This window comes from Brugia malayi (genome assembly GCF_000002995.4).
Source record: "Brugia malayi strain FR3 genome assembly, contig: Bm_v4_Chr1_scaffold_001, whole genome shotgun sequence".
NCBI classification, from domain to species: domain Eukaryota; kingdom Metazoa; phylum Nematoda; class Chromadorea; order Rhabditida; family Onchocercidae; genus Brugia; species Brugia malayi.
In genome coordinates this window covers 711389-722237 of record NW_025062475.1, presented here as the reverse complement: position 1 = coordinate 722237, position 10849 = coordinate 711389, and the positions used below count along the sequence as shown (strand labels likewise).

General features: G+C 21.9%; 1 protein-coding gene across 1 annotated transcript in view; it reads right to left on the bottom strand.

Annotated features, from left to right (window-relative positions):
• Nucleotides 1–2052: 2052 nt before the first annotated feature.
• Nucleotides 2053–10849, bottom strand: part of Bma-cdh-1 (Cadherin domain containing protein) — a gene marked incomplete at both ends in the record, with an annotated part of 35852 nt that continues 27055 nt past the window's right edge. Inside the window, 21 exons of the mRNA XM_043076137.1 lie at nt 2053–2136; nt 2256–2435; nt 2598–2730; nt 2871–2929; nt 3030–3146; nt 3614–3778; nt 3978–4065; nt 4257–4426; nt 4813–5007; nt 5239–5641; nt 6667–6818; nt 6932–7124; nt 7331–7499; nt 7633–7870; nt 8032–8213; nt 8505–8567; nt 8994–9201; nt 9689–9896; nt 10044–10160; nt 10444–10565; nt 10663–10796. Of these exons, the coding sequence (XP_042932071.1) occupies nt 2053–2136; nt 2256–2435; nt 2598–2730; nt 2871–2929; nt 3030–3146; nt 3614–3778; nt 3978–4065; nt 4257–4426; nt 4813–5007; nt 5239–5641; nt 6667–6818; nt 6932–7124; nt 7331–7499; nt 7633–7870; nt 8032–8213; nt 8505–8567; nt 8994–9201; nt 9689–9896; nt 10044–10160; nt 10444–10565; nt 10663–10796 (3380 nt within the window). The remainder of the gene's footprint in view (nt 2137–2255; nt 2436–2597; nt 2731–2870; nt 2930–3029; nt 3147–3613; nt 3779–3977; nt 4066–4256; nt 4427–4812; nt 5008–5238; nt 5642–6666; nt 6819–6931; nt 7125–7330; nt 7500–7632; nt 7871–8031; nt 8214–8504; nt 8568–8993; nt 9202–9688; nt 9897–10043; nt 10161–10443; nt 10566–10662; nt 10797–10849) is intronic.

Genomic DNA, 10849 nt, shown 5'->3' with positions numbered 1-10849 from the left:
TAAAAAATAAAAATGAAATGCATCAGATGTAATCATTTCTAAAAATTAACTTATTTCTCAAATTAAAAAACATTTTTTTCTGCTTTTCTTTTTTTTTTAAAAAAAAAAAGACTACAATAAAAAATTATTTTAATCATTGAAAATAAGTAAATTTTTTTTTTAAATGAATTTTTCTTTTTCATTTGAATAAAAAATTAAACAATTTGTTAAAAATTTAAAACTTTTTTTTTTTTTTTTTAAATTTTTACAATAATAAAAAATATTGAAAATACGATTTTAGTATGAAGCTAAAAATGATTTCATTTCAATTTTAAACGGCTGTTCATTTTATCTTTTTCCGAAAGAAGAAAAAAAAAAAAAGGAAAAAGGGAAAAAGGGAAATAATTTTAAGATGAAATAGGATGAAGATGACAATCAAATAGGACAGTTGCTTAAATGTATTTCTTTTTTTAAATTTTCTTTTCTTTTCTTTTTTTTTAAAAAAAAAAAAAAAAAAAAGAATTACTAAAAAGCATCAAAGGAATAGTACCGCAATTTGAGAGTAAATAATTGTAATAATACAATTATTTAGAGTAAATGTAAATGAAATTAATGATTGATGAAATTGAAAGGAAAAAAAAAATGTAAATTGTTGGAATGAATTGTTTGACAAATTTGTTAAAATAAAATAAATTTGAAATTGCGGGTAATCTTAGTGGTTGATTAGTAGTAATATTTGTGATAAGGCAAAATGATATTAATTCATTCATCTATGATAACAAAAATAAACAAAATATTAATTAATATTAACAAAAAATATTTTCATTTTCCTTTTTTTTTTTTTTTTTTTTTAATTCTGTATAATATTTAATTGAATTAGAATTTAATTTAATAAATAAATAAAAAAAAAACGAAATTCAATAGTAATATGAAAAAGGTTTTATTAATATTTAATTGAATTAGAATTTAATTTAATATATAAATAAATAAAACGAAATTCAATAGTAATATGAAAAAAGTTTTATTAATAAAATATTTTCTTTTTAGTTTTAATCAACCACTAAAATAATATTCAATTCAATTAGAATTTAATTTAATAATTTAAAAAAAAAAACGAAATTCAATAGTAATATGAAAAAGTTTTATTAATAATATATTTTCTTTTTAGTTTTAATCAACCACTAAAATAATATTCAATTGAATTAGAATTTAATTTAATAATTTAAAAAAAAAAACGAAATTCAATAGTAATATGAAAAAAGTTTTATTAATAATATATTTTCTTTTAGTTTTAATCAACCACTAAAATAATATTCAATTGAATTAGAATTTAATTTAATAATTTAAAAAAAAAAACGAAATTCAATAGTAATATGAAAAAAGTTTTATTAATAATATATTTTCTTTTTAGTTTTAATCAACCACTAAAATAATATTCAATTGAATTAGAATTTAATTTAATAATTTAAAAAAAAAAAACGAAATTCAATAGTAATATGAAAAAAGTTTTATTAATAATATATTTTCTTTTTAGTTTTAATCAACCACTAAAATAATATTCAATTGAATTAGAATTTAATTTAATAATTTAAAAAAAAAAAAACGAAATTCAATAGTAATGTGAAAAAAGTTTATTCATTAATTAATTTTTACAACAATTTTATGCTTTTTTGTTTAATACATTCTTTTTTCTTCGAAAAAAAATATATATATGTAAGATTAATACAGTATTGCCCGTATAAAAATATGAGAGAAAAAGAAAAACAAACAAATAAACAAAACAAAACAAATTTGAAATTTTTTAAATTAACATAAATTTTTATAAATTTTGGGAAACAGAAGCAATTTATTGTGATTTTTTTTTTTGATTTAAGTGCAAAAAATTGTTTTCTTTTTTTCATTATTGATAATAAAATTTTGAAAATTATAATTACATAAATTTTTTTTTTTTCAAATTTACCTATAATTTACTTTTAATTTTTAAATTACACTTGAAATTGTCAATTTATTATTTGTACAAAAGTAAAATTTTATTAAATTAAAATTAAAACAAAATGATATATCAATAATCTATCAACGTTGTTGCTTCTTCATATCCAATAAAAGTTCACTGAGCGGTCGAAATGAAGGTACTGAATCAGTGCTAATCAAATTAGCCTAGAATTAAGTATTAGATTAGCCTGGAATTAAATATTGGATTAGTCTAGAAATACTTTTTTAATTTTAATTCATTATTATCCTAATATATATTTATCAAAGAAATTTAAAAAGCTAACATTAAATGATGAAATATTAATTGAATTATTTGATGTGAAATATGCATTCATCCGGTTTGCCGGACTTAAAATTTCATCAACTTTAGCATAAATTAATTCACTAATTTCCGGATCGTTGTTTGCATCATTTTTGTAATCCATAAAAAACTCTCTGGATGTGCCTTGATTTGATTCAAAATACTGCAAAACGGTGGAAAATGAAAAATTGGAATATTTAAATTTGATTTAAACAAATGAACTAGTTTTTATCATTTTTGCTTATTAATTTGAATTATAATTCTGATAAGAATATCAATTAGCTGTAAACATATAATCTTTAACCGATAGCAATGAATAATTTACCTTATTTGGTGTTACACCAACTTGATTAAGATAATCAGTAACTGAACTTGTCACTGATATCTCATCCGGATCAATACCGGAATCAGGCATTGAATATGTGATGGAATAATTTCCCATTTGTGTTTCTATTGGTCTGAAGAAAATATATTTAAATTGAAATTAATTCTTAAAAAATATTTACTCATAACAATTTTAAATTTTAAACATTGTAAAATGTAAATTTTTTTTTTTTTTTTGTATTTCAAAATTTTTTTCATCAAAAGTAAAACTTACGGTTTATATAGAATTTTTGTAGTATTATTGTTGAGATGCGTGGAAGTTATGGAAGAATTCTGTAAACGTAAAAACGTGAATAAACGTTTACTTTAGAGTAAATGATAAATAGTAGTAAGTAAAGTGAAAAATTGAAAATATTGGTGTAAAAAGTAATACCTTAAATTTGGTATATGATGAAGATGGAAGTGGAGCAATTTGTGTTTCATTTTGAAAACGTGGCGATGACTCATTCGTATTTCTTATCACCGTAAAATTACCTTTGTTATTATGTACCTGTAAAATGTTTAAAAATTGGAAAAAATTTAAGTATTTAAAAAAAAAAAAACAAAAAATCTTTTAAGCAAATACTTCTTTGTGAATTTAATTAGAATTAATTAAGAATTAGAATTAATTAAGCATTGTTTATTAATGAATTTTACTACTACTACACTCTCATAAGACTTTCTCATTTCATTTTATCATTTTGTCTAATTATTAATTCGACAAATTTTAATTAAATTTATTCAGTTTATTCTTCTTAATCATTTGTAAAATAATAAAATAAGAATTTTACACAAGTTTCATAGCATATTTTACCTACAAAAATTCTAAAAAACTAAACAAAAAGTAAGAATCAAAAATTTTTTATCAAAAAATTTCATTTAATTTGTTTTCATACAAAATTATTCGTTCAATTATAATAGAATTAAAAAAAGTTTTCCTTCTTTTTTTTTCTTTAAAAAAAGTGAAAATTTATTTACCATTTTTTTTGACTTTGTACGATTTTTTATTCTCATATTGATGACCAATGCAATAAGAGTAATTAGTAGGACAAAAAGTAATAATAATGAGCCAATGGTCAAACTTTGGGTCATTGTTAAAGTTTTTCTCGTTGAAAATACATCACGCGGTAAAAATTCACCAATCTGAAAAGTAATTTATTTCATATTTGATTGCATTTTTTATTACTTTCAAATTTACTTAATTTAAAGTAAAAGAGTAAAAAAAAAAAATTGCCATAATGTAAATTTTTATAAATTTCAACAAGAAAAAAATTTAGTATTGAAAAAAAAAAAATTTTTTTTTTTTAATTTTTTTTAAGTAATAAAAATTTAAAAAGTCCACCTGAAGAATTACTTTAGTACGAGAAGTTTGTTTTGCACTAGAACTAGCAGTTACGATGAATTCATCATTTGTAATATTAGTATTTGCTCTAAAATTTATTCAATTATTTCAATCATCAAAAATTTTTAACTCATATTATCAAATGTTTCATATGCTAATACATAAGCAAAATTAGTAATTTAGAAAATTTTATGAATCAAAAAATTTATGAAAATTATAAATTTTAAAAATTGATAAAGAATATATTGAAAAGTTCTAATTATCTTTTGTCATCAGTACCTGTGTGGAAATTGATGTGACAATATAATTTGTCCTGTATTTGAATCGATACTTAAATATTGCGATGCACTTCCCTGTATTTCATATCTGATAATACCATCTATACCCGAATCATGATCTATTGCTGATACAACACCAATATATTCGCCAATTTGTAAATTTCTCGAAATCTAATATAGCTTTGAAGTTGCCGACATTTTATTAAAAATGCAAATTTTTTAAATATTTACTCGTTTCAGGTGTTTTTTTTTTTTTTTCAAAATTTACTCTCTATTCAGTGTATATATTTTAAGCTTCATTTTAAGTTTTTTTTTTTTTTCTTTGCTATTTCTAAATCAATGATTTCATTTTTGTTTTTGTTTTTCATTTTTATTTTTTGGAAGGAAATATATACTACTATAATTTAACAACATCAGTTGGAAATGAATACGAGGAGAATTAATTATTGTAAATTATCTTTGGAATTGATAAATGATAAAGTTAAATTTAAAATTAGGCAGATAAAATTAAATTTTAAATGCAATATTTAATTAATAGATTATAAATAATGGTTAACCTGAAAGATATAATTAGTTTTTGTGAAAAGTGGTGGATATTCATCAATGCCAAGAACTCGGATCCGAACTGATACCATCGCTGATCGATTTTGATTATCATGAACTTTCAGGATGAATTCATACTTTGTTTGCATTTCAAAATCCAATTTTTTGCTAAGTATTATATGGCCAGTACTTTTGTTGCATACAAATGACTAAAGTAATAACATATAATTAAGTAATTATAAAAAAAACGAAGTAAAATTTCAGATAAATAATGAAAAAAAAAATGATTGTTTCAAAAAAAAAAAAAATAATAAATAAATAAAAATCGTAATTTTTTGATTTATGAATTTACTGAAAATAATTTTGTTCAGAGATAAAATAAATTTGGAAAGTGAAAAAAAAAATTTTTTTTTTAGTAATTTAAGTACAAAAGTAGTTACCTCATTGGTATCTGTTATTGTATAAATCCAATTATCACCAGGTAGGCCTAATTTATTGACAGCTTTTGAATGTAATACAATACTTCCTTTTGGTAAATTTTCAAATATACTTCTTTCGTATTGTGAAACGATAAAAAATGGAGCAGTAGCTGATGAAAAATTAGAATTAAAATTAATTCGAACTGAAGTCCAATTTAATCGACTTGGTATGCCATTATCAATAGCAGCAATTAATAAATTATCTAAAGCATCATTGAAATTCATTTCTTCAATGTCAATATTTTTCTCGAGATATAACACTCCCGAAGAGCTATTCAAATTGAATATTCCATAATTATTTCCAGATAACACTTGATAAGAAATACGTCCATTATCATCGCTATCATTATCAACAGCCACAAATCTGACAATATGATATAATAATTTCATTTGTTCAATTTGTTATATAATTGTACTTAAAATAACTAAAATTTATATCTTATCATTGCTAACATTTTATATCAAAATTACTCCACATCATTTTTTATGAAAAATTGAAACAATAAAATTAAAATTGAACTTCCTAATGACAAACTATTTGTGATGTTTGTAAATATAACATTTGTTTATGATTATAAAAAATTTCAATTAAATGTAAATGGGTGAAACATTATCAATGAATCAAATTGATTAGTTTTTACTATTCATAAAATATATATTTCGCAAAGTTTTTATCTTTTATCTTTTTTTTCTTTTACAAAGTAATAACATACATTACTTAATACATATTATGATTTGTGATATTACGGTAATGTATGGTATTTTGACTTAACCGTATGCTTAATATTATCATATTGTCATGATAAATGATATTATGGTATTACGGTTTTATCAGTACGGTAATTACGGTAATATCTGACATTGTCATTTAACCGTGATACGTATACGTAGTATTATCATGTTGCTATTATCACACTGCCATGATACATATTATGATATAACGGTGATATCTGACATTACGATTTAACCGTATACGTAGTATTATCACGTTGTTATAATACATGATATTATGGGATTACGGTAATATTTGACATTATGATTTAACCGTCTACGTGGCATTAACACGTTGTCAGAATAAATAATGTTATAGTAGTATAATCGTATCATACGATATTATGGTATTATTTGATATTACGATTTAACCGTATACGTGGTATTATCACGTTGTCATAATACATGATATTATGGTATTATGGTAATATCTGACATTATGATTCAACCATATACGTGGTATTACCATACTGCTGTTACTGTAATACGTACTGTTAATGTTATGGTATTACAGTGATGCGTGAACTATGCTTAGATTTCTGTAAAAGCATTAATCGAACAAATTTATCACCAAACTCTCTGATATCTAAATAAAAGTAAAAGTTACGTATGACATACCTTCCCAAAACTTCATTTATTATCATTCCTTCACTGATTGTTATTTCATCCATTTTTTCAATAAAATATGGCGCATTATCATTTAAGTCCATCACTTTCACGTATACTTTAACGGATGAATTGTACGTTGCATATGGCGACGATGCTTCAACCTAAAAATTACTTCACGTGATATTTCTGGACGCTTTTCATGATGTAAGTTTTACACGTAAACTTTTCACTTCATCAGTTTTTAATAATCAAACATCTAACAAATAGCACTAACCAAGAATTCATAGTCACTCTTAAATTCAGCATCAACTGGATATTTCAGAAAAATTGAACCATCACGGGAGATACCAAAAATATTGGAAAATTCAAAATTTTGAATTCGCAGTGATGTGCATACTGGTAATTCGTCTATTAAAGTTACTTTACCAAATTCAATATATGGATGTATGTTTTCTGGTATCGTAAAACTGGAAGTTAAGTTAATTTAAATTATTCCATGATTGAAAACAGATTGAAATATGATCTTTGCTGCATTTTCAAATGTTAAATTGTTATTTTTACATAAATGATGAAAGGAATTTGAAATCGGAAAGCTTTTCTTGAAATATTTCATTAAGTTCAGTGCTTAATAATTTCTGGCTAGAATTAGCATAAAATTATTCAAAAGTCAAACTTGAATGATTCATTAGTGAATTGTATGGGTTTTCGATTGTAATCGTCAATTCCAACATTAATTTGAACAGCAACAGCAGAACTTTGCACTGGTTTACCTTGATCAAATGCATGAATCATTAGATAGTATGTTGATTGATCTTCTAATTTACCATTTATCAATAGATCACCTGAAATTTTATTTGATCTGAGCAATAAATCAATGTTAAACCATCAGATGCTAAAGATGAATTAGCTAGATAAACCATTTGAAATTTCATTTCGAATATGTAAAAATTATTTCCTATATAACAATAATTGTACCTGATTCAGGATTAATCCTGAAATATTTCTGGTTATCTAGAACTAATTCATAGCGAATTGTTCCAGCAAGTCCTGTATCCGGATCACTTGCATGTATTTTAGCAATTACCGAATCTAATTCAATATTTTTTACAATATTAATTAGATAAAATTGTTGTTCAAATTGTGGTGCATTATCATTAACATCCACCACAATTATTCGTAACGTAGCACTTGAAGTATTATCACCGTCTGTTACCTGTAAAAAAGACTTCAAATTAAATTGAATAATGTAAAATTAAATTTTCATAACTATATCACATTGAATGTTATTATTTTAGTGCAATAAACATTTAATTTGATGATACATCTATCTTAAATTAATAATTAACAATTATTTTTAATTATAATAAGTGATACCTGAATATGAACTATATGCTCCTTATCACTTTCATAATCCAAATTTTGAATTAGAAATATTTTTCCAGTAAATGGATCAATCTCGAATAGATCATTGGATGATAATAAACTATATTCCAATTGTGTATCAATGTCAACATCTGTCGCTACTACTGTTCCTATCAAGGTACCATACGTTGCTGCTAGAAATTCAAATTCTTTTGAAAAAAAAAACTTTTAATTTGAAATGATAATTTGAATTTTTTTACAAATGAACAAAAATATTATCGTGGCTAATTTTAACTATTTAAAGTATAATACTTTAACATACTTTTTATTTTTGTAGCATAAAAAATTAGTAAATAAAAACTTACTTTTTAAATTTCTGAAAATTTCCATTTCATTCTAACTATTAATTAAATAAAAAATAAATAAAAGAAAAAAAAGGAAATGCAAAATTTTATAGAAAAAAAAAAGTTAAAACAATGACTAACATTCAAGTACTTTCACATCTTTTAGTATTGGAAATGATGGAACATTATCGTTTGTATTGATTACTAAATACAATCAATTTTTAAAATTAATTAATGAATTCAAAAAAAAAATTTTTTTTGAATAATTCATAGAAATATTTGAAAATACTTTGAAAAAATTTTTAATTTGAAATGATAATTTGAATTTTTTACGAATGAATAAAAATATTATTATATTGGCTAATTTCAATTTTTCATTTATTCTTTTCAACTCATTCACTATTATTATATGTTTGACTAACATTTATTATTATCAAAATTTTAAAATTATTTTATGCTAATAATGCATATAAAATAATAATTAAAATATAAAAATCAATAATAATAATACATAAACTAAAATAATCTAACATAAATTTTCTAATATATTTATTTAAATAGGAAAGAATTAATTTAACAGCAATAATTTTTAATTTAAAATAAAATTTAAAGAAAAAAGAAGGAAGAAACCTCTTATATGTATGTTTGTTTCAGATATTTTCATTACATTACTCGTTCCGATCACTTTCAACGCATAAATATTTTGAATTTCATAGTCTAATTGTTGAGTGGTTATTATACGTCCGTTATCATCGATATCAAATGCTCTATCCATATTACCACTGATAATGCTATATGATAATGGTGCATCTTCTGTTAAACGATCTGAGCTACGAATCTAAAATAATTTTCAACAAAAAAAAATTTTTTTTTTTCTTCTTGTAAATTATTTATTTGTAATTATATTTATGCAAATTAATTTTTGTAATTATTATTTATGATTATTATAAAATTTTAAAAATAAATTATTGAAAATTTATGCATGTATACATATGATATGTTATTATTATATATTATCATAAGCATATTTTATCAACAATTTATTTAGATACAAAATGGGAAAAGAAAGGAAATTTTTAAAGTTTTATTTCAAAAAGAAAAAAATAAAAGAAAGATAAAAAAAAAAAAAAGAAATAAAATTTTGATTAATCTAAATTGCTTATTTTTTCAATGTATCAAACTTACATTTTTTTTTTTCAAAAATTGATTGAAATGATATTGTTAATCTGATTTTTTTTTTTCATATAAACTACATTTTTTTCTTTTTTAAATTCTAATATTTTTTTTTTTTGTGATAAAGTGATAATTTGATTTATAGCAAATACCTGAAGCACAAATTGTCCACGTTGTTCACCTTCATTAATAAAACCAAAATAATGTTCACTTAAAAATTGTGGTTCGTCTAATTTGATCACCGATTTAGATCGAATTAAATGAAGTTTAATGTTTAATTCTGATGATAATACTCGTGAAATACCTTGATCTTCTGCTTTAACTTTAATTGTATATTCATTCTGTGAAGTTGGATAATCTCTAAAATAAAGCAAATAATAAATTATTTCATTCTTACATTCATTCTCTTTGTTAATTCTCATATTATCAATTTATCTTCTCTTATCATGAAAATTTAATAAATTGAAATATTTTTTTTTTTTTTTTTTTTAAAAAAAAAAGAAAAACCTAGCAAAAATAATTTCGCCGGTATTAGCACGAATATCCAACAAACCACTAGCATCTTCAATAATGCTAAATAATATTTTACCACTTGAACCTTCATCATCATCTGTTGCTGATAGTCTTAAATGAAAAAAAAAAGAAAAAATTTGCTTCTTTTGAACAAAATATTTAAATATAAAAAAAATTTTCAAAAAAAAAAAAAAAAAAAAAGCAAAAAATTTATTCGTTTTTTTTTTGAATTATTTTTTTTTTTTTGATTTATTTGATTAAAAAAAAAAAAAAAAAAAAAAAAGCAAAGTTATTAAATTAGGAATTATTCACATTTAAAAATTATTTCGTTTTAAAATTTTTTAGCAAATAGAATAACTCTCTCTCTCTCTCTCTCTCTGTCACTGTCATTTACCTTCCTAATATATCACCAACTCGTTTATTATCATCAATTTCTATCAATGTCGGATTATTATCATTAAAAACAGGTACATTATCGTTTTCATCCGTTACTGTAATCCGTAATGCACAAGTATCCTGAAAAAACGAAAAACAATAATAAACTTAGAGAATAATTTAAATTTTTTGAAATTTATTTTAATTATTTTTTTTTTTTTTACATTATATAACTTACAGCACGATTTGGAATGCCTTGATCTTCAACAGTGATCACGAGAAAATATTGTGATTGTTGTTCACGATCCAATTCACGACATGATAGTAATCCGGTGGTAGAGTTGAGGAAAAAAGCCGAATTTTCATTTCCAGCTAATTAATCAAGAAAATGATAATTAAGACAATAAAAAATGTATTATTTAATA